Source organism: Gymnogyps californianus, chromosome Z (assembly GCF_018139145.2).
Source record: "Gymnogyps californianus isolate 813 chromosome Z, ASM1813914v2, whole genome shotgun sequence".
Lineage (NCBI taxonomy): Eukaryota > Metazoa > Chordata > Aves > Accipitriformes > Cathartidae > Gymnogyps > Gymnogyps californianus.
The window spans coordinates 67,607,896-67,633,418 of record NC_059500.1 but is presented as its reverse complement, the minus strand read 5'-3'; the positions used below and the strand labels follow the sequence as shown (position 1 = coordinate 67,633,418).

The window sequence follows — 25,523 nt, the reverse complement described above, 5'->3', positions numbered from 1 at the left end:
AGGTTCACTTTTATAGTTCTTTATCATGAGATGGAACTGAAGTGATTTGTTTAGCCTAAAAGCTATCATCTGTTTACTATCTATTTTTCACTAATTACCCCCCAAAGAGTACTGTTGCTTGCAAAAATGCTTTAAGCTGTCATTTTACTTACACGCAGTAATTAAACATTTCCTTTCAATTGCCACAAAATACACAATCTCTTATTATTGTTCTTTTCAATTAGTGTAATTGAGAAATTAATTAAGTTATAGGGAATTTTCTGAATAGGATTTGTTTTCTTGGTCTGTTCTTTATCTTGTGCAAATTTGCTCTTTACTGTTTTAAAAAGGGGAGGGAAGGGAAGGAGCATGAAAACCAGGCTCAGTTCCTCTCTTCACAGAGGCAACGACAGAACTCTGATTTAATGAAACAACTATTAAAGCCCCAAGGCATGAAAAGCAAAGCATCTCTTCTCCATGCTACTATAGGTGAAACTGTATCAAGTCTAAGGCAGGATGATTTTCTTTTTTAATGAGAAAAATACTGTACAGATGACAGCTTATTTAAAAATATCAGATATGCTGTAATGGTGTCCTTAAAGTTGCCAGTTTTGAAGTGAAATTTAATACCTATCCAGTCATCTCGTACAATTTTCCTTATCTTTTGAATGCTTTAGATTCCATTTTTTTCTTTTCAATTTGCCTGTGCCGGTAAAAAAGAATATGCATTAAAAGAAGTGCCTGGAGTGGAAGGAGAGGAGGCAGAAGGAGTTATTCCCCACATGCACTCTGGGGGAAGCAGGGTGTGAGGGAGATCAGCTCGTCTCTGCTCAGTCACTCCTTCAGTTCAGTTCTGGGCATGAGCAGCAGTTTGTGCAGCTCAAGGACCTGTGATGGGGACATCTGTCCCTAGACACTGAATGCATGCTGCAGCTACCTTTGATGCTGACACTGAACACAGAGTGACAAGTGTCAATCTTCCATTTTAATTTGAATGAAATTTTTTGAGAGATGCGTGTTGGGTCTGCCTATCAGAAGCAGTGGCTTCCTGTGGCATGGGCTTCACCTCACCCCATTGATCCTGCAATACAGAAACATTGCATAATGCTAAATTCGGCATGTGCTACAATGCCTTTAGCTAAATGGGCACGCTTAGTTGTTAGCATCTTGCCCGCAAGAAATCCAGTTATTTCAAGAAGCAATTTGAAGTAGTAATTTAGAAAAGAAATATAGAAAAAGGTATAATTAGGTTGAAATTATGTAACTTTATATCTATTGTTTAATAGTTGTAATGAAAAGAAAAAAAAAGTTTTATTAGCGCTGTAATTGTTACATCTGCTTGGTGTGTGCCAACAGCTATGCTACTAGCAGCACCAGCACAAGCAAGACAGAAACACTGGCACAATACAGCTGCTGATCCTGGAAATTCTGGCTCTGATAAGAACTAATTATGGCTTGCCAGTTCTTTTTATATTAATTAGTGGAAAATGCCAATTCATCAAAAAGAACTTGCTTTTTAAATGGATCCATTTCAAAGACACTTGCATGGCAATAAATTTATTGCCATGCATGGGAAAGTCTGTCCGAAGCTAAAGGGAGAGACAAAGAGATTCTTCAGTACACAAAGAAGGTCCAGTTGCTCAGTTATAGGATATGTTTCTTTTCTTGACCTCTGATCAGAGACTTGAAACTGGCCTTCCTTCATTTCACAGCAGTGTCCTAATGATGATGTTCTTCTAGGCTGGGCACCTCTTAGTGTCTTTTCTGCTTTGAAGAACGTATCAAGGTAGAGAGAGACAGAAAGTTCTCTTGTTCTTCATAGAGATAGAAATAGCGATGTAGATGATCACATTACACCTTGCTTTTCCAATAAAGTATAATCACTTACATAGAATCATGGTGGTGGGAAACACTGACAAAGACTCATCCCATGCAGATGCTTCTTGTGGGAAAGAAGAGTCTGCACAGGGCCCCTGGCTGCAATTAATTCACCTCCTTGCAGGCGTTTCACATGTAAACACCCGAGTCAGTGTCAGACAGCTGTAGTACTAAGATTTTTTCTAAAAACCGCAGGAACTTAGAGGAGACCAGAAAACCTCTGCTCTGAGCAGGTAACCTCCTTAATGCTATTATTACTTTATGATCTATTGTTTAACACACACAGTCTGAAACCTTCTTGCGTATTTTATTTGAGCATACAGCTTGTTACTGCATGATGCAAAGAGCCCTTCCACTTATAAAGGAGACTTGGAGATTATAATTTATTTTTTTAGATAATCTAAAATTACTTGTCAGACTGTTCAAGTCTCCAGCTTCACCTGAATCACTGAGGTTAACAGACTATCACACAATATTCACTATTCTGAGCCTTCTGCAGCAACAACTGCAACAGTCCAACAAACTGCTCCTCTTCTTCATGCATCCTTCTTCTTCATGTTGTGTTTCATTCATTCTTACAAAATATCTGTAGTCTTCTCTTCTTTTTCTTCCTACCTTGTCTTTATCTAGTCTTGAAGTATAAACACTTCAGAGACATCCTTAGGGAAATGAATTTATGGCATCTGGACACTTCTCTGATAAATGACAGCCATGGCAGTAAAGCAATACTCCAAGCAACCTTTTGTACTCCCTTGAAAAGCATCATTACAGACCTGACGGTTCCAGAGGAACACCTGTGAGCAACAGGATGTATCCTCTTGTATTCCGGAATTAATGGAACTTATTCACCAGGTACAGAAAAAACTTACTAAGTTTTAATAAGACTTAAAGATAATTCTTTAATTAGAATAAAAATGAGAAATAAGAAAGCTAGAGAGCCTATCAAGGATAGAAAAGCCAATGGAGCACATTCTGCAAAGAACATATTTTAAGGCAATTTATAGCTTTCTTCAAACAAATAGACTAACAATCTTTGTGATATTTCTGGTTGTGAAGAAAGAAATAGTTCAGTGCACCAACCTTTCAATCACCTAAATGCATCAAATCTTACATAAAGAGTAAGTCTTATTTTTTATTCTCCAAAAAGACAGACAAAAAGTTCTTAGTAACAGTGGATTACTTCCCACATCTCTATGGAGATTTAACTCTCAGACAAATGATGACATTGTGTTTCTGTGCTGATGATTTCTGCAGAAACACTCAGGGATAGTGTTTTACTCAATATAGCTCGGTTCATCCAAAGGTAAAGTCACAAAGCTGTAACTGCTAAAGAGAAATAATGGAACTTCTGCCAAATAATACCTTTATTTTCTTTTTTTCCTTCTTCCATAACAAGAAGGAGAAATATAGAGAGCATTGGAGAAGCGGGCAAAACATCTCTAAAATGCTATGAGAAAAGCATAAGTCAAAGGCTAGCAAAGGGTTCTTAAAAAATTCTATAAACAATTCTAATTTAAAAAGACCTAAGGATTACATACATTGTCTTTGACTTAACAGAAATCAGATTTATAAAATAAATATCTACTTCTTCCCATCTCAAGTATTTTTAGGAGCACTCTGCTCAGCATCTGAAATTTTAGCAAAATTTACCTTAGTTTTAGAGTAGTATAAAGGAGCCTTTGTTTCCATGGCAAGAGAAGCAATTTGCACTATAGTACCACTGGCTGTGAGTATGATTGTGTCCAACGGCTATTGTTTCACATGTGTCATCAATAAGTCCACTTTTATTCTGAACTAGTGCTCTAAACACCATTACCAGCACTGACAACGGCATCCCATCGAAAGGCTGCAGTGCAGGACGCCTGGTAAAGCCGACCTGGCACCTGCGCAGCCCTGCCAAGGAGGGTCCTTACAGGTGGGCAATGCAAAGTGGTTTTGTTTAAAAGAAGTTTTGTTTTGTTTTGTTTTGAAAGTGGCTTGTTTTTTAAGCGTGCAATAGATAAATAAAAGATCACCAGGCCCCTTCTCAGTCTTCAAGAGGGATGTAGTCTAGACCACAAAGTTTTGTGCGATGGCCATGAAATTGTAGGGAAACCTTCCCAAGAGAACAGTAGTGCATGCCCTATAGAGAAAGCAACACACAGGCTATGTGAAAAACACAGGTAGCAAGCTGCTAAGGCAAGGAAAGGTTTTTCATTTGTATTTTGTTTCTCAACTGAATGTGAAAAGAGTCAGAAGAATTTTGAACGTCTTCACAACAAATCAATATATTTTAAAGCTGCATAGACAGTGAAATACCATGTTGAGTAGTCATAATCAAATATAGCACACGGGCTCTACGATGCTAGTTCCTGAGAACTACAGAAACAGAATATTGATTCGGCTAAAACTTCGGTGTTATGTAAGAATTTCGCTATAAATGACAACTACTTATGGTAACCTAATGATTTTAAGGGCTAAAGCAGCAGCCATGTCAAGTATAAGCTGGTGTTTCCTTCTGTTTTCACATCTGATACTAACATTTTCTCAAATTGATGGCCAGCGCAGAAGCCCTCTCTGCCACCCAGGGAAAGTATGTAAGAAGTTGCATATAATGTAAATTATAAAGTTAAACTCTGTTTTGAGCCATTTTGTGCCTTTAGCCCTGGTGTGGCATAGTAACCCAGGCCACCCCACTGAGGAATTGCCTTCAGGCGCTGCAGACAGAGACAGCTCATTTTCTCAGCCTGCCACAGGATTGTTCCCTACTTTGTTCATAACTGTAATAAAAATTTAAATGTCACATGCAATGGGGCATACACCTAATATTAATGGATATGCCACAGTACAATGCTTTCATTATTCACTTTTTTCTCCTTTTTCCTGCTTTGTCACATTATTCTATGTAATTACACCACTGCACCCTCCCTCGGGAAGCTCTCACTTTGTTGGCGCAAGTGGCACAGCATCCTTCAGAAAATGAAAGCTTTCTTTTCCTGCCATGGCAAGACTGGTGGAAGGTTTAGATGAGGTTCCCGTCTTCTCTAAACCCCACAAAAAACAGTTTCTGTGGAGAGTTTTTAGGAAAAAGAGGACAAATGTTCTCTGCCAGATGCAGAGACTGCCTTGGACACAGGCATAGGGATTGGGGGGAAGATTGGTAGACTGAGAAACTATGAAAGAAAATAAAGCTGAGGTAAAAACAAGAAAGAGTGAAGGTTTATGTTTGTCCCAAATAATTTCTGGGTTTGGCACTGTTTGGCAAGGTTACACTGTTCTTTGCTGTCTTCCCCAAATCATGAACTCTTACAGAGCAAGAGACAGTTTCTTAAATATTTTGCAAACAGAAATTTAAAACACAATCTTTCAGCAATAAAGAACTATGTTTTCATTTACTGAGTTACATATACTAGTGGTCTTATTGTACCATTGCTTTTCAGAGTTACTCACTGATTTTTATAGTTTTGCTTTAAAATCAATGGCCCAATGTAGTCCATTAGAGTTTTTAATCTTTTTCCCTTTTTATATTAGTTCATTTACTTCCTTTCAGAATTTTTTTCTAGCAAAACTGTTTGAACAGTAAATACTGTTGTCTGCCTTACAGGTGCACCTGACGGAGCAGGGATTATCAGCTGCTATGCTGTCTCTGCCCATACAACCCAAAACCTCATGGCTGGCTTACCGGGTGATGTGAGATGGTGTCCAGGTAATTATTACCATTGATCATTCTCACTTTGGGTCTCTTCTGTTATTTTATTTGCACTGTCCACTTATAGAAGCTGCTGATGCTGAAAGTAAGTGGGGGAAATGCAGGTGGAAATAAAAGGCTCATCTCTATCCCTTTGCCCAAAAATCAAAGGGCACGCCAAACCATTTCCTAATGTCTTCCAGATAAGGTCATGTACTGCCCAACGGGAGGCTCTTCTCAGCAGATGAATTCAAGGGCCGTCAACAAATCCCTCATATGTTCCTGTGTCTATCACAGTTCTTCCCTAAAACAAGCCGACAGCCTCTACCCCCGGTGCAGTCCCAGTTCTTTCCTCTCTTCATCCCTCCTTGCCTCCCACTTCACATATCCTTTGGCTCCTGCTACTTCCAGCTGCTTTTTTCCTCGCAGGCATACCATAGGAAAAAGTCACAGATGCTTTTCCACTACCTCTGTTACACTGATCAGTCATCTTTTGGGGCTCTCTGCCTCAATTTTCCTTTGCGTTAGCCTTTTGGGCTGCCTCTCGTGTCAGTGGTACTCCTGGCTGAGGTGAGGCCATGTCCATCTTCTGATGCTGCCCAAACGAGGGCTGAAAAACTCCTGATGCTGTGCAGGAGTGAAGCAGCAACAGAGAGAGCTAGACTCCTGCCAGGTGATCGCCTGCTCCTCTCACTTGCTTACGTTCTCTACAAAGTCAGGGCAAAAGAAAGGCCTATGCCAAAAAAAGAAATAATGTTGAAAAAGGAAAAAGGATAGGGAGGTATCTTAATTAGGGGAATTAATTCCATTAAAGTCTGGTTAGCAGTCCTATCAAATGTCTAATAAGAAACACCCAAAGACTTGCCTTCACTTTTCACTTAAAAATTGCCCAGTGTTTTCTTCAAAACTTTATAAAATTATTTTTACATTAACTTCAAATTCTGCAGTGGAGAAATATGTTCAGCCAGCTCTGCCTGAATATATACAGGCATCCAGCACTGCTCATAATAAATGGCAGCTGATGAACAAATATTTTGTCTAGAAGGGGATCGTATAGATGCTTATGTGAAAATGACATTTTCCTAACTCCAAACTGTACAATGCAAACCCATAGCATTGCATATTTTTATGAAAAGAGCTGTTTTCATTATGCTTTTAGTAAATAAAAATGTTTAGAAAAACGTGTTCTAAAGGTTTTGTTGATTTTTTTTTTTTTTTTGGTTGCAGAAATCTGCTGGAAAAGGTAAGTCTAGTGCATTTTATGAAAACACACGGAGATAAAAACTACTATATATACTTCCATATTCATTACTGAGTCTCTGTTCTAATAGAGGTTTCTTGAATTAGTGTTACAATATTTTTTCAAGGTTAGTAACCACTTGGATAAAACTGTTAATTTAGCATACAATAGAATACAAAGGACTGTTAAAAACATTCTTTTGCAGAGAAAAGGTTTCGGTCCTACTGCTATCCTCTGCACTCCAAAACCTTTATAAATCTATATTGCATGTCTTAGTTATACAAATTATGAAGTTTTCAAGGCAGACATGCTTTAATTACTCAAACCTCAAGAAACAGGGTGAGGTTGGGAGAGAACTATGATTTAAAAGCCAAGATAAAAATAATCAATCCTTCTTTCTTCCCTTCCTCCCTAACAAGGCAAAGGAAAAAAAAAATAATCTGGACAGCAAGGATTATTTTCTCACTGATAATATATTAGATAATATTGAGTGCTATTACCTTCTACACATACAGGACACAAGCACAATCATTCTAGTGTAACTGGGATAATTGCTACCAGTTATATCTATCTGGTGTGAATCACAGAGTTTTCTCTTGCTAAAAGGTAATTTGTGCTATATTCGAACAGAGACTTTGAAAAACAAAAGTTAGTTCCTTGTTTCCCTTTTTAAAAAAAAAAAATCTATTTAATACGTAACCCTATGATAATTACTGTGAAAAGAAAGCAGATTGTGTGTAAAATCTGGCTCTGGTGTAACTACATGCCTTCACAGCTAATTTTATATAGTCATCATGAACATGGCTGAAACTGTAATGAGCTTGCTCTGCAATTTCATATGGAAAACTGTTAGAAACCTAATCCATAATGCAAGACAGCAGAACACTTTATAGGTAAATTACCCACAACACAGCAATAAATCAAAGTAAGTCCCATCTGTCATTTTAGAAGCAGTGGGAGTCTATTACAGTTTGGCACAGGTATGATGCAGCTGGGTGGAGAGCACTTGGCTCGCACAGTACCTGCTACTGGGAGGAACCAATCGCCTTTTTAGAGATGCAACGCAAAAATAACCAGCCCGATTACCCCAGCAAGATTGACCATAACCAGAAGCTGAAATGCAATAATGAAGTAGCAGGACAAAAGAGGAGAGCAGTCTAGTGAGAACATTCTGACTGATTTATATTCCTCTCCTGAAGTCTTACCCTTGAACCGAGCGTACTACTCAGTTCCACTTGAAAAGAAACAAACATGTTTATTTTATTATTGCTGTATTATTAAAGGTAACTTCTGATTTTTTATTAGGAGGAGAGGGGGAATAGTTTTTGTCCTTACTTGTTGCAATAGTATCTGTTTTCTTTCCCATTTCAAAACTTGGGAAGATCAAGGTCAAATTAAATATCACAACTATGTGCAGCAAAAATTCAGGTAGTTATAATAAACACAAATTGATAAAGATGAGCTTACAGAAAGAGAAAGCAAGTGATGCCAGTAGAGGCCCTATCCTGACACAACAAATATTTCCATGTTCAATGAATAAGTCTCTGTCTGTGCAGCCCACACTGGCTCTCGTGGCTGTATGTACATATTCATTTATATGTCAGAGGGTTGAGCTCACGATGGTCTTAATTATGCATCAAAATATTTAAAAGAATGCAAACAAATAAAAGAATTAACATACCTACAAGTTCTTTTTTGTGTATGTTCTTTTAAATAACAGTATGCACCCTGTGAAACAGAATATCTGAAAAGTTTTTTTCTGAGCTGCAGCTATGTGTTTTTTCCCCTCAGAATGTTTTGTAATTCAGTTATACCAAATATCTTTTAATAACTTGCTTTATTCTAAGAAATCTCAGTGCTTTCTACAACGATCAATAAGGCTCACAGAAGACAGGAAGACTACATCTATCCATTTAGCAGCCTGTCACCTGATGTTTGCCAAAACAGCATAAGATGATAAGATGATTCAGAAATAATCCAAAAGTCAAGACTTACAGACCATTTTCTAACTATAAGACACCCTGGACTTCCAAATAAAATCACAAAACCAAGAATTACAACTACCAGAAACAATCCACAGATACTGTCTCAGGCAATGACTCTCAGTTATGCCTAAATATTTAGGGAACAATGCATTTTCTACTTTGCAATGCTACGATGACTATAATGCTTTTGGCACAGTCAATACTCAGTCCCAAAAGTCTGAGACGGTACAAAACTTCTAGCAACTCTTGTACCTGATCATTCATAACACACTTCAAATATTGTTTATTATTTAAAATATCACACTGTGGTAAAGCTAAATAGGATATATATCTGTGCAAGCTGATCAGATTTTTATAAAAACTTGCAAAACTACAGGCTGATAGTTAGTGACAAGATTTTGCTTCATTTCCCTTTTTTTTTTCCTTGCAATTAGATATAACTACAGGATAAGGTAAACCATCCCTCATTCTCCAAAATAAGTAATTCCTTTGGGGTGGCATGTATACTGTAGCACAACTGCACAGAAAAGATAAGATTTATCTGCCAAGTGGCTCACCTTCTCCAGCAATGTGAACATGACATGACCTATTGCTAAAATTATGCTGTATAAGTGAAAACGGACTATTGTTAAGTAAAGAGAAGGAGTTGAGACCAGTCACAGAACATTTTCGTATTACACTATTTTCAGGCTTTCTAAAAACCACTAGCAGCATCAGAAAAGCAAGAAGTCCCTTTTTTAAAAAAATGTGAACTCCATGAAAAGCTACTGAACTTAGAAACCGGTATTTCATGAGAAACTTTGCTGCTCACATTAGACCAGATCCAGGAATTACATGCTAAAACTCCAGTATTGCAAGTTCAGCTGGGTGTCTAAAATTCAAGTTCTGCAGTTTGCATTTTGAACATCTGTCCAGTTTAAGCAAAGAAAGCCAGAACATCTAGATTTTCAAAGATTTTTACGAGTGGTGTATATAATATGTAGGCAACGGAAACTCTTCTTTTTGTGTTTCACTCTGTCTCATCTGACTCTGGACTCCAGCAAGGGCAAGCTGACAAAAAAATTATATTTACAGTTACATGTATATGGATATTTATATTTAGTTTAAAAAAATATATACCAAAAGCTGATACAAGCCTAGTTAAACAATGATGTGGTCCTGAGTTTGCCATAGCTCTTCCTTTCCTATGCATTTGCATCGTGACCAGAATTGCCATTTCCTAGACTGCTGTGGAAATATGTAAGTCCCTGATGCTTACAGACGAGATACTTACAGATACCTAAGATTTTCCAGAAAAGTCTCCTAGGCACCAAAGCATGCCAAGAACTTGGTATCTGCCTTGTTCTACCTTCAGTTTAACCACGAAGTGCTTGAAACTTAGGAAAACATGGAAGAACTGCCTCCTATTCCTCTCAAGAAAATGCAGAGGCATCGCTGGCTGAATGAGTGGCTACCAAGTCTTGATTTACTCTATGGCAGAGCCACTCCACCACACCCTAAAATAACCACTCAGAGAAAGAAGCACAAAGAGGTGGTCCCCCTTCCCAGTTTTCGACGGGAGGACCTTGGATGTCTCACTGCACAAGGTGCTTGAGTATGTACCACAGCCTCGTGGAGAGGAAGGGAAATGGAAACAAACTTCGGCCACTGCTGCCCCAAAGCTGCCCCTGAAAGCTTGCTGCCTCTTGCAAGTGCATGTCGAGCGTCTCCTCATGGACTACATGGACAAATTAGAAATCCAGACTGGAGCTGTGAGGGGCAGACTCGAAAAGCTGGTGCAAGGCCTCGTGCTGCAAAATCTAAAGCTGCCCTCCTGCCCTAACTCTTGTTATTCATTTGTAAACAATTCTTTGGATGGTTAAGAAATGAAAAATGAGCAATCTGTGCTTCAGATCCCTATGCTGTCTATGTAAAAATACACAATGCCAATTAATAAGTTGCTTTTAAATTCTCTTTATATGCAATTACTGCTTTTTCTCTGTAGAAAAGAATGTTTAGGTCCTTTTCTCCCTTTGAACTATACTGATTTAACTGAAGATGTACTAAAAGACCATAAATTAAGAGATAAGATAAAAGCAGAGTATAGGGTTAGAAGGAGATGTCCTTTGGGACATTTGAAGTTGATGTCAAGCCCAGAATTCTTTCACAGCTTTAATAATGATTTAACAAATCTTCCCATGACTGGGATAGCATCCACTATATGGAGATAGTTGTCATTTTTTTCCATTTCCTATGACATGGATGTGGTTGAATTAAACATATGTTATGCCTCTTTACTACTTGCAATTAGTAAAATTGCTTTGATTGTTTTTTCTATTTTTGAAACCTTGTGCGGTTGTTTGAGTTGCTTACCAATAGAGAAAAATCAAAATATACAAGATGATAGCATAATGAAAATAGACCTAATAGCTGTCATTTTATCAAACCAATGTAAAATCTTCATGCTATGAGACAATCTGTATGCCACTACATATCTTGTCTCTATTAGCTTGTTGTGACTTTGTTTCTGGATATTTTATGTCCATGGCAGACTGGAACAGAGGAAATATTAATCTGTCTTCAATCAAGATTATTCAATGACGTCCACAGCAGTAGGTGAACATCTTCCTATTAAAAACTGCCAACATCTAAAGGAAGAAATATTTAACTAATGATCTTCACCTCCTTGTCAAGTGACTGTTCATTTGGCTGCTTTGTTTCACGCTAGTTTGGTAACAAGTTCTGCATATGCATTTCTGGTTCTTTCAAATAAATGTTGCCTTTGCAAACGCAAACATCTTTGAGATGTGGTGACTTCCTAGATACTAGAAAATGTCAAAGGTGTTATCACTTAAGATATTACCTTTATTTACTACTGCATTCATCTTTGACTTATACCAAAGACAGGAAGGAGAGTGCTAAGATGCCATTGATTTATTGATTTATTCAGTCCTCTTATAAGGTAGGATGGTCTGTCAGACTTTCTTACTGAAAAGGGAATATGGATTGAGTATACCTGGCTTGGACATGTCTTTCTCCTTTGTCAAGTATTGGCCCTTCATGCATTGATACCAACATCTGATGTATGTATTCAATCTGAGAAGCATTTTTTCTCTGAGAACAGTTCCACTCACTTCAGCAGAAAAACATCTGAACTTCCTCAAAGTGACCAGAATGTACCAATGCGTCCTTTTTTGTAGCATTTCTTGGTATGTGATTTTATTGTCCACCTTCTACATTTGACAGTTTATAATCACTGTTAATTTCCTCTGATAAATGATGTCTTTGGCCCATAACAGTAAACATGGAGCAATATTTGCTTTCTTACCATACTTTGATTTCTCTCAGCATGCGATGCTTGGCACAGGTCAAATACTTAGCTGGTGCTCTTCGATGGTGTTTGACGTATTTGGCTTAATGAAAGCTCTCTCTTGTCTTCCTGTGTTTATTTCTTCCATTTTAAATTATACCTGTTCTCGTTATGCATACCCTGAGCTTTGGGAAGATGTGAATGAGGAAGATATGGTGATTTCAGCAAATATGTCACTTCTAGCTGCTTTCAGAGTGAGAAGGACCAGAACTCTCCTTCCATTAGTTGCATTCCACAGATACATTTATGAAATATTAATTTAGCTATAGCAGAAAAAATCAGTCAAAAAAACCAGAGGCATAAGATTTTGGCATGATGTTACTCAGAGAAGAACCAAAGAACAAACTCTTTCTTCATCTCTGCTATCATTCTATGTTGCCTAGCAATTCATGTTAATTACCTTATTTTCTGTAACTCTTATAAAGAAAACAATGGAGCCAAGAAATACACAATCCTATATATGTAAGACTAAAAAAAGAAGCTGATCCTAGCATTTAAGCCCAAAAAATCAAAACAAGTCACGGTGTCCTGATTTTTCCAATTTTTTAATTCCAGGAGAAAAAAAAGCAATGCACTAGGTAAAAATAGATATTGCAGTATATATATTAAAACTTTGAAACCTATGGCTGGAGATTTGATTTACCTTTTTCTCAAGTCTCAGTTAAGTGAAATATAAGCTATTTTTATCTGCCAATAATTTAGAAAATACGCTGACAAAATGGGTATCACAAACTGGTCTTTGAAGTACCCATTTATCTAGTTTGTAGAGTAAAGAAAAATATACAATATCCATTAGCAGTATATAGTAATGGCTTGTAATTCTTAGGCTATAATCAAAGATTTATTTCAAAATGTATGATTAAACTATGATAAAGCAATGGGCAAGAATACACAAACATGTCAGTATAGTTGTTATAGCTGATAACATACATACGATTTCAGAGTCTCAGAAATCAGCAGAAAAAAATTCTTTAATTAAGACATCCTTTAGCTCTAGCCCGTAATAACTGGCATACAAACGGCTGCCAGAAAAAGAGAAACATTTTTCTAAAGCATAGAAACACACGATTTCTGGCTTATTTCTTTCATTCCTGATTGTCAATGCCATGCTATGCTTTTGCCTCTGATGTCAGGAAACAAATAAGAAGTAAAAACAAAAAGAAGAATGAAAATGTTGAGAACTGCAGGAACTGAAAAATGCCAGAAATTTCTATGCTAATGTTTAACAAAGTCTGTGCGTAAAAAACAGAGGGGAAAAAAAAGCTTTGTTTGCTGTTATGTGAAAACATGAGAAATGCAATACCACTTGACTGCTGCTAGGTTTTAATTTACACCAAAAACACAAATGAAACTGGCTTTACTCAACACAGTTTAAAATACATGAATATCTTTACACATGCACTATATTTCTGATGCTCAAAACATTGTGATATCATGCTGCAGCCAGCAAAGTCTGAGGATAATGATTAAGATGAGGTTTCAGGTGGATGGTGACATTTCTGCTGATTTCATACATCTGTGTATGTGTGTGTATATATGTTGACCCTAACCTCTAATGAAACTGCAGTTATACTAGGTTTAGGGTTTCCTTTTCTATGTCTTCCTTCATGTCCATGGTTAAGATGTTTCTGCCCCACAGCTCCCTACAAGTGTCCCATTTTGATAAAATTACTTCCCTTTCAACTGGCAGAACAGACCCAACAAGCCAATTAGTTTGGGTTCCATCATTCTCACTTACGTTTCAAGATAACACTGCGTGGGCTTTCTTGCTTGCAAACTTCTGTTTTAAACAGCTGTGAGGTTAATGTGTCAGCCACTGGCTAATTTTTCTGTTACTGGACTTATAGCTCATCCCTTACCTCTCCCTGTCTCTGATATATTGACTCCACGGTCTTGTTGCGACTCGAGCTTAACAAAAATGAATGTAAACTCTTTTTCTCCCACACACTCTCATTTCCTCCCTCTTTGCCTACTTGTAAAGAAAACACCCCAATCCTTCCTACTCAAATCTTTTTTGGACTTTTCCCTTTTTCTTGCCCAGAAAACTCAGGCCATTCCTCTTCATCTTCAGCAGATGCCAGGGTCACCCTCTCCTCTACTTACTCTCTGCCATGTTTGTCCCCCAGCCTTGTGTTACATCACACTGGGATTTCTGCCCAGTTTGCCTTTCTGGACTTTCTTATGGACATATGCCAAATACTGTTGCTCAGGCTGTGTTTTTTATTTGCTGATGTGAAGTCTCTGATTTCACTACTTTGCTCAGCTGACCTCTCTCCCCATTTACTATAATAACTGATTTTGGCTTCTTTTAAGCAAGCACCTCAGTAACTCTGCACATCCTTATTGTCCCTTGCTGAGGTTCATTCTGATCCTTTCTTCCTTATGCCACCATACCTAGTCTCATGGTCTGAAAACTCCCGGTTTCATAGCTTCACCCACACTTGCCTCTGACTTTATTACACAAATGACAGTGTCAATTAGTACTCATTCCAGAAAGTTCCCACCCTGTACCCATTTATGTCTTTTTAATTCCAATCATACCTACAAGGAATCAAACAACCTTTTTCTTCCTGTTTCATAAAGAACTCTCTCTCTTCCACTAAAATGTCTCTACTTTTCTACCCTTTGGCCACCATTCCTTTTGTCCTTGGAGAGGACCTAACAGGTCATGGATTAGTGTGTAAACAATACCATTATAAAGCAAACAAAGACCTTTTCTGAGCACTTCTTTGAGGTAGTTCCAAACAAAACTAGTTTATTTGGTCTGGTCCTCATCTAAAGGCCATTCTTTTGATATGTTCAAGGTTATCCCTAAACTGCAATCCAAAGGAGCGACAGGAAATTGTATAGACATGCCCAAGCTACCGAGCTCAAGGCCCTTGTTCAAGTACCTACAAAGTGTAGCACAGGGGTACAAAGCACAGTCTGAACCAGGGGATGGAGTTTTCACAGAAGAGTTTAAAGCAAGTTTCACATCCAAGATTTCATTCAATGCATGTGACACACAGAGCTGTCTGCTCCCTAAGGAAAGTGGGTTCATGCAGGAGTATGTTGAGCTTCTGGAGAGTTCTGAATTCCTTCGTGTTCAATGAAATCTGCCACAGGATTCAGATGCTACTACATTACTTCATGTAAACTCATATGGCCTTTTCCACAGTTAAAACATCCCATTAATCTATTTCAAAACTTCAGGAGTTACCTTTTCTTGATATTGTCGCCGTGAGGAATCCAGAGACTGAATGAGGGCAGTGGCGTGACCAACAAACATGGCATAACAAGTTGCCCCCACAATCATACTCAACATGGTAATCCAGAGGTCGGACATGCTGACAGGGGCGCGGGCTCCATAACCAATGCAGAGCATATGGCTCATGGCTTTGAACAGTGCGTATGAGTACTGCTTTCCCCAGGAATCGTTCTGCAAGAAAAGAGACAAGTGACTGAGCCAGCAAGCAGCTGAAGGGAAAAATACATTTGTACCTGTATAGTGGGATCATAGATTACTGGCTCTGAAAGAGCAGTCTGGTAATGTATCCTCTGTGCATGAGAAGAGATATTCCTCCTAAATTAATTGTTAGATAAAGCGTCAGAGCTTCTGCCAGATAATACTTAGCAGTGTGAGATGAAATAAAATTGACTATTTTTAATACGATTGTATTCTTAAACGTGGGTGTTAACCTAATTACAAGGAGACTAAAGGTCAATTTTATTTTACAGTCCATGGCAGACAGATTAGAAAGAGCTGAGCACACAGACTTATCAAGCGCAAGAAGGTAGTGTTTTGTTTTAATATGCATAAACATACTCCTATGGCCCCATTTCCTTCTTTTCAGAGTTGTCCATTTTAACATACAACCACATTTCATCTTATCAGCTGTTTCACCTCCCAAGGACAGAAAAAAAAAGTGCTATTTGTTGTATGTCTGCTTATCCTGTTTTTTCTTGTAATAGTGTGTTTATACCAGAAGCATCTCAATTCAAAAGAAGTCTGTTTATTCTGCAATCATAGCAAACCCATGTTCATGTGAAACACAGCTCAAAAGAAAAGGTGGATACCTGGGTCCTGCATTTCTAATGTGTAGCTACCCTTTCCCATTCTCTGGGAGATTAGAAGGACCCGACAGCTCACTCACAAGCTTTTAAAATTGCAAAGGTGTTGTCAGCATCCTCCCTTTAGCTTTACATAGAGACAGTCAAAGGGGCTGTTCCCAGAGAAAAGCAGACACTTTAACACCTTCCAAAAAGCCCTAGGACTCCTTGTCAGATTTTTCTATTTTCCTTGCCAAAGGAATGAAATGAGAACAGAAAACAAATTGTGCTTGGAGGCACGCAGTGTACATGAGAAAACACAGTATTTACCACAAAGAACTGAGAATGATTTCAGAAGTGAAGAAGTGAAGAAGGAAGAACTTGGATGACATCAGTAAGATTAGGCAGTTATCCAGGACCAAAAATAATAATCCTGTTAACACAAACAATTCTCTAAATCAGCAGTAGCATTTATATATCAAATTTACATATGAAAAATCAGTATTTGTGTCTCTGTTCCACCCATACAAGTTTTGCTCAAATGCTCTTGTTTCTCAAAGAGCTTCAGACTTGCTCTCTTGCCATTTAAATGCCAAGGTTACTAACTACTTTTATGCTTTTCATCTATTAAAATGCTTTTTCTAGACCCCCTATTAGCTAAAATAACTGGTAACAGGAAACAAGCTAACAATTCTTGGATTGCATATGACAAAGTTACTATTTATTCACTAATATAATAATTTAGAAATTAATGGTTCCTCTGTATTTACACTTGTTTCACTTTCTAAGCAAAAGCTTTTCAGATTTGTGAGCTGTTTCTGTCTTCACAAGTAAAAATTTTGTGTTGTAAATACTGCTAAGGAATAGGTTTTCAGTGTCTGTACTTAAAAAAAAAAAAAGAATTATCTTAGACTGCTGGGAATCAGGTGGGTTTCACTGAGTAATGAGGAAATGTTTCCTTTTGTTTTGGGGCTTTAAAAAATACTCAAAAAATGAAAGAACTGAAGCAGCTTCCCTGAAAAATCTCCAGTTCAGGATTCAAATACCCAGCTGGAGCACAGAAACTCCTTGCCATCTGGGTCAGTGCAGGTATTTTAATGCAAGTTCCCTGTCTCTCAGGAAAGCAACTTACAGCAATCAAGGCAGGTCTATTTTGAAGGACTTTCCTTCCAGCTGGTATCAATCTCCTTTGGGTGGCAATAATTAATAAGGGAATTGTTAGAGACCCATACCAAATTCTTTAGCAGTTGCAGCTTTATATAGACTATATTAGGGAAAACAATAAACTGCTTGCTGGAAAAAATATATCTGTTTTTTAAGGCTACAAGTAGTATTGTTAAAGCCACAGTATTCAAGAGGTTGTAAGATCAAAACCTCAGTTCTTGCTGGGCTCCATACAGTGTATCTTGCTCCTAAACTGTATTTTTTAGCATAACTATTATAAATATTAAATAAAAATAAAAGCTGATCTTGATCTTGTCTATGAATCTTTTCTATCATATCCTTGGTGTGATAAATCTCAATTAAAATCCTTTCAGTACAATGATATTTTTACATCAAAGTCTTTGAGTTAATTGAAACACTGGTTGATTTTATTTGACTGAGATCCTTTCCAAGTCTGTGAATTATAGTTTTAAATAAAATACCATTGTCTTTAAGAAAGAATAAGAAAACGGAAGTAAGGAGAAGCAAGAAGAAACAAAATACAAGGAGGGCTTTCTACCAAGTGTCTAACAGGGTGAGTGAAAAATAAATTAAGTACTACTTGGGAAGTAGTACCATGAGGGAATAAGTGAGCTGTAACGACAGAAGAGAAATAACTAAAAATGTACAACAAAATAAACAAATATACATTTAACCACGTATCTACCTTTATATATATGCCAAAGTAGGATCCAACACCTCAAACAGTCATGACTGCATCTGAATCCAGACTGGAGGTCAAGGCCATCTGTTACACAAGCGGCATTAGATATTTATTACTATGTAGCTTGTGATAGACCTTGTTACAGGCTAGGCACATTTCAGATGTTTGTGAATGGATGGTCCCGAGCAGCTGGTCCTCAGATGGGTAGAAAGGGTTTAGCAAAAGGAGAAAAAGACCTGGTGAAAAAGCCTGACAAAACATTTGAATTCAGCTTGGATTTGTCTGAGGATTTTGTTGCTGAAAATACTTGCCAATGCTTTTTTATTTGTTTCTTTTCCTTAATAATCAATCAGTTCTTGTACAATCAGTTGCAAACATTGGTCTTTTTAGCTTCTATGGGGATCTTTTCAAGATGACGCTGAACAAATACCATTGTGGTGGGTACAAATTTCAATACAGTTACTTGTGTTGTTCAATGATTTATGCCATATATAAACCACTTAAAAAGAACATTGGTTCTAATGTCAAACCCTATAAATCATGTATGCTACTACCAACATTACTATATGAAATAATACTTATTATTTAATTATTTTTCTACTTTTGTTGTATAACCTAAGGGTTTGGCAGGAGCAACTCCAACTTTGTTTCAGTGTGAGAGACTGGAATTTTCCACAACCCCATTCCAACATGCTGCTCTTTGCTGTACAAAAGTGAGGAGTGGCCATTCCTCTGCTACTAGCCTACAGAGATTTTTTTTTTAATAAGAAGCATTTTTGCATTTGCAAAGGAGATTTTTACATAACTCATTCATAGAAAATATCCCTGAGTAAATAAAAGCCTATTTTATGAAATAAAGAATCCTGTGTTTACACAGTCAGCTTTTCTTTAGTATAATTTTTAAATATTTATATATATTTATATATTTTTATTATATGTATAAATATATATATTTATATAAATATATGTTAAATGTTTCACTAAACGGTCATATTCTGTTTTTAATGTATAGATTAAAAAACAAAACAAAACAAAACACAAACCTCTGTGAGCTGAAAAAATCTCCTACCAATCAGCAAAAAAGGGCATTTAATTTCTTAGTTGACAATGGGTTGATCACTGTTTCCAGATTAGCAGTAATCGGTTTAAAATGTTTTAAATGAAATGACATTAATTTGGAAAAACTATTAAAGACTGTAATTCTGAGAAATACCAAAGCTGTTTATTCAAGGATTGATTACATAATCTAGCTTGATGACATTAGGAAATCCTCACATTTGTGAAAGGAATGATCACTGATCATTTGCAATTAGTTCTATAAGTATATACATTAATTTAACACTTATCCTGAAGAATACATTAATCACAGGGCAGTTCTGATTTTTAAAAGTCTGTTTCCAAGCCTCTTCCTTCACCGCAGGATTCTATCCTTTGTCTCACAATTTCACACGAACCTGCTACAAATATCTTTTTGTAATACTAACTTTTCAACTCATAAGAAATAAATCACAGAAAGGTCACACAGCATCTTCTAAGGGACAACAATAAAAGGCAAATTATTTTTCTCAGTGGATTAAGAAAGGGTTTCTACTTTACTGGAATCTATGGAGGTTTTCACCAGCAGATTTTGTTGTCATCATACAAAACAATTCCACTCCCATATTGTAGTCATTCCCTCAGGCACATTTTATCTTCCCTCAGCCATACCCTTCCACTGAGATATAAATGGATTTAGAAATCTCACAACAAGTAGACTATTGCACAGACAGTAGTGGTTTCCACATTTTTGACACAGTTCCTTTTTCCTTTCACATCACGGTCACTGCATGTGTCACACAAATGGTCCTCTCAATTTGCAAGAGCATGCTTTACAATCATGGAGCAAAGATTGACTTAGGAATTAACTTGAACTTACTTACACTCCTGATTCTCCAACTTGAACTCACACTCCTGATTCTCCCTTTCAAAACTGCAGTAGGAGTGGGAAAGTTGCCTGTCCCTACCCCGAAGAGCTTGCCTTATAATCAGTCATGCACATCCATTCATGCCTACCATTGCCTTTAGGTTCTTCTGAAAGTAAGTGATATCTGAAGGAGGGAAGATGGGTACAAATCTTGACAGGATATAGATGGTTTGTGTCTATCCTAGTAAATCAAAAAGTATCAGAAAGCATTTCCAAGCTCTAGAACTTGGTTCACATGGGTATACTCTTAGAAATGCCCCTGGTGTGGCACTGGCCACATAGCACTCTCCCAAGCAATAGCAGGTCTACTTTGGAGCTGGTGTGGATGAGGAACCAGTCCTTCTAGGCAGCTGGCATGAGCTCGTCCTGTGCTGAAACCCAAACAAGACTAATACTATGGACACAGCAGGTAGCTTCTATCCCAGTCCTACCCCAGTGCCCATTAAAAGTGGGCACTTTTAATTTAAGAGCATGGAGGTAGCTAGACATAAGTAAGCCCTCTGGTTTTAGTGTTGTCACAGAAAGTTATTGCACAAAATGAATGTAAAGTTCAGGGTGGGGCTTCAAAGGTTGAAGAAAGCACAAAGCATCCTTGCTTACATGGTAGCACATACTGTAATGTAGTAGTGGTCCCAAGTAAACATCTGCCTAAAATCTGGAGGACATGAGCCACTGCTGGTCGAAGTTACTGGAAAAATTACAGTCTTTTCCAATGGGAATTCAATTAAACTGTATTTATGTCATATATAGCCATAATATGAGTTATTTGTATATCTTTACTTGCAAGCCATTATTTCCAGCAGTTTCTTAAAGACTTCTTAAATTTAAGAATTATTTAAAATATAATGTAACTAATCAAAAAGGCGTGCTAAGAAAAGGCTATATCTGCAGGTTAATGACATTTCTAATAGGTATGCCAGACAGACCTAGAAAAAAAGACACGTTTCTTACCAAATCCTGCATCATCTAAGTTCAATGGCCAAATCCTCCCAACTGTTACACTTAGATTTCCATAAAAGTTTTATTGTCCTCAAAAGTTTCTCGTGCTTTGGATTTGGCATCTACACGTTTTCAAATTCTGGCTCTGCTTTCATATTTCAGAATACAAGTTACTTCCATTAGCAGTAATTTCTCTGTCAACTAGTTATATATGCATAACACTGATATAAGACTAGAATTGGGCCTCTATATGAAACCTATCATTTCAACAATAATCCATATACACATTTTGATACAGATATATAGCTTACATACTTGTCAATCTGTCAGTTTCATAATTTACTGCCTCTGGCTTTATACAGTACCTTAGAGTGACACATGGGTTAAAATCTCAGGCAGGAAATTACAGCAAAACACCATCTCAGCATTTCAGCTTTCAAAGAAGCTGTTTGAATAGTGCAATGAATAACCAAGTTGGCTGATGGGAAAGTTGTGCAATATTTACTGTTTCAAAACTCATACAATGGTGAACGTACTATCATGCAAAACCTCTACTTCTTATCACAGCTATTATTACTAACAATCTCTTGTTGTTTTCTAAAACTAGTAAACACAGGTAAGGTGGGATCAGACTTGGAAGACTAAAAATTCTGCTGTTATTCTAAAAATCTTAAGAAGCGCAAGGAAGAAGAGTATATTTTAGGAAGTGTGTAAGTACATATGATTTAAGGAAAAAAAAACTGAATCGGTAAGCTCAGTGGAATAAGCAGATGTCTTCAGAAACTTCTCAACATTTCTCTCTGCTGATACGTGCACAGATAACAGATGGTGCAAATGACTCAGCATATACTTTCAAGACCAACACTGGCAGAAAAATTTTAGAAAGTGTTTGGCATTGCATTCCACAGGAAAAGAGGTTTGACTGGAGGAACAATGACTAAATATTTATTTTGTTCAGAGTCGTTACGTGACTTTGCTGTCATTATAGCTTATTCATGTTTTCGTGCTATGTCTTTGGCACTAGCCATCAATCAAAAACAATGTAGCATAACAGATCTTTCTTTTTCCTTTCATTATTTTTCCTGATGCAGAAAAAATTTAATATTTATCTGCTAATACATTCCCCCATTAAAAGCAAGCAGCAAGAATATCTACGTGTGATCGCCTTTTCGTGGTAAGGATGAATAATTTTCATTGTAGAATCAGTGTGGTAATTCATAAACAGCAACAGAAGTGCACTTATGCACACAGCCTGGTCTTTCACATATATCTGAGTTATTACGTTCACATGAATATGCCCATTGCATTCAAAAGGATGATTCACATAAGAAGATATGCTCAGAATCTTATAGGGGAGGCTTCCCTGTACACTGCTCAGTACTGCTCTTTATTCCATGTATCTGTACCTAATCAGAGACACAATCACAAATTCCTACAGCTGCATATATAAAGTTACAAAATAATAAATTAAAGCTTATGGGAAAAATACTTTTTCTATTCTTTTGCCTATGAATCAACCTGCTCTGACTCATCCTTTTATCTGGTCACTGTGCTCCCTTAACTGAAGCCAGAAGACTGAAGAAAGTTTGTAATGCATGAACCCCATTTAAAATAACGTTCCATTCCAAAGGATTATTTTAATAAGAATTTTTAAGGAATTACAGCTTATAAAGCTGTTACAAATCTTTTATAAAGTTTAGAGTAAAATGTTAAAAGTACAGACTATGTCTATTTTTCCCATGCGAAAATTTAATGGTGCTAGGAAACATTCTCCCACCGTGGAATTTGATTGTCTGTACTTGTAATTTTCCAGAAAGCAGTGGTTTTGGCTTGGGCCAATTAATACTCTCCAAAACAACTCCTGAACACAGCCTGAGAGTTAGCACACGTTCACTCGAGGCCACCTTGCCTTGGTAACTAAGAAGTCTAGTTGTATGGAAGCAGGCTGTGGAGGCAATTGACTTCCAGGAAATAAAACAGACGTGGGCATGTTTAATCTACCAGTATTAATACAGCCCCCATGTCAACCAGTCAGTGACAAAGTAAGGGTGAAGGAATTCCCAAAATGTACCTGTTGCTTTGTCTCACGCTCGTCTGCTGGAAAAGCGAGATCAGAATGCAGTGAAGCAGTCAGGCATTTTTAAAGGATTTGTGTTTCAGTTCCTTAAAGAACTCTCACAGGATGTGAACTGCTCCTGCACGGGGGATATCGAGGGGCTCTAGACTTTGCCTACCAGTTGTGACTATTTTTTTATACATCTGTTTTCAAACTTATTATGTGGCATCATCTTTAGTAACAATTACTACCACTGGAGAGCATTCCTTCTCCCCTCCTTTGAAATCAATTTCATTATCACAAAATATATATAAAAAATAAAGTTTTTACAAATGCGTATCACTGAAACTGCAGATGTTACCATGCGTTTCTATGCTGAACTTTGTTCTTTGAGATCCTTTTCTTAAAATTTATCAAATAATCTAAAAATCTGATGAAGACATTTGGCTTTTGTTCTCCGCTCTCATAGCACACTTGAAGTTTGATGAAGTTCAAATCACACTGTTTTTTGATCCTGAAATAAACTTAAGTGCCATTGTTTACAAGGGACTGAATGGAACAGACACACATTGTCCACCAAAAGGAAAATATGTTGTAATCACAATAAGTACAGAGTAAGTATTGTGTGGTCACAATAAGTGATTACAACAAGTACATCTACAGGTTTTTAGTAAACATAATTTCTCTGGGCAAACAATGCATCTCAGAGAGAAACACTTTCTTACAAGAAAAGAAAAAAAAGAGTCAGAACAATGACATGTCTAATAAGAGAATACATAAATCCTGCAAGGAAGCATTTTCGATGAGAAACTGAAGGTCATGAAATAGCACTGTTCAGGAGACGTAAAAAATCAGAGTGCATTAAAGACACCATATCTTTTTTTCTGCTTTTTTCAGTTGGTGAAAGGAACTGGATATGATGCAAAACAGTTTACTTAACAAGCCTCAAGCATTGAATCAAACCATTTATGAAATGCTTTTACAATGCAACCACCAAGAAAAGCTTTGAATTTTCAACAGTAGCTATCTGATAGTCAAGAACAGGCAGACGATAATGTGGGCTTAATATAGTACAGTTCTGGGAGACAGCTGCAGGAGTGAAGTGACATAAACCTGACTCGTGACTCCACAGTGTACTGCTTTACTGAAAACTGTTAGGAAGAATCTCCACTGTCATAGACAATATTTGCAACCAATTTAGAAAAGGAAACTTGGCAGAAGGAACTGCATCTCTCTATTCTGTGAACAACTCAGACCAGACAGCAAATTATGTGAAGCATCTGATCCCAAATAAAATGACAAATGAAAATGATATGGTTTTGGCAGTGGACATTTAGCTTTCTGAGTACTATCACCATTCTCTTTGAATCAAAGTGATTTTAAAGCTACATAAAAACAAAGAAGGAAACAACTAACTTAGCAAGTGGCAGAAAAGGCTATTATAAGGAAAAGGCTAGGCAAACTTGATACATAAACTGAAAGGTACATAGACAGACGCACACAAAATCACAGTATCACAATGCTTTCTCATTAAGAACATCTCAAAATATTCAAAGCCTGGTTTTCCAAGAAATACTTTCATCCTTGTTCTATATACATACATATTCTAGCAAAATATTTTTTCTTTGTAAGTATTTGTATGAATGTGTCCTTAGGGGGAAAAAAAAAAAAACCATTGTGGATTACAGTAGATTAAAACAGTCTAACATAATCCACTCATAAAGACAAATGTGTCTACATAGGGTCTGAATATGTTTTAATCTGCTTAAAAATGAATCAAGGTGAACCAATGCTACTTTCACACAGAGAATCAGCATAAAGGTTGGGACTGAGATTCAGCAGTTCCAGTGCTTTAAAAAATAGGTTCTTTCCCTGGTAAGGTGATGCTTGGTACCACATAGGCAAATTCAAATAATTTTCTCCTTAGTCTAAAGATAAAATTTTTATCATGTTTTATTTTCTCTTTAAGGCAGAGGTTCAGTGCTGGTTTTAAGCATTCTTCTTCACTTAGCTGGTATTGAAAGCAACACTTTTCTTGTCAGTTTTTCAATTTATTTCCTAACCTGATGCCTTTGAGACTTTAGGCTACATCTGGTTAGTTTATAGTTCTTCAGGAAATTAACTTACTAAATATCTGAGCCCGCAAGAAGCTGGTCTGCTTTTTTGGTAAATCACAGTCCTTCATCAAATACTATGTCCTACAAAAAGCTGTGCATTATTTTATTAGGCAGTGACAGCAGGAAGCAAAGGAGTTTTGCAGCTGAAATCCTATTTTGGCTCTACAAAAAGAACAAACCTCGATGTTAAAGCAAGTAGGCTGGATCTAGGTCAGAGGCTTTTCTTTTTCTGAGAACTCATCTGAGTTTTGCTGATGACCTGTTCTTAAATTCAGACACCCTAAAACTGCAGGTGCTTACTAGAGTCTGCAAGACTTTCAAGGTAATGAAATAATACAAAGAAAAAATGATTTAGCAGCCTAAACGCCGCCCAAAAAATGATGTCTAGGCATTAAAAAAAAAAAAGACTGACTCATAAAAAATTCATTTTCCTCCTCTACCAGAGGGAGGTTAA

General features: G+C 37.1%; 1 protein-coding gene across 1 annotated transcript in view; it reads right to left on the bottom strand.

Annotated features, from left to right (window-relative positions):
* HCN1 (hyperpolarization activated cyclic nucleotide gated potassium channel 1) overlaps window positions 1-25,523 on the bottom strand; it is a 202,643-nt gene that overhangs the window by 54,211 nt on the left and 122,909 nt on the right. The window contains exon 4 of the mRNA XM_050913365.1: window positions 15,298-15,516. Within this exon, the coding sequence (XP_050769322.1) occupies window positions 15,298-15,516 (219 nt within the window). The remainder of the gene's footprint in view (window positions 1-15,297; window positions 15,517-25,523) is intronic.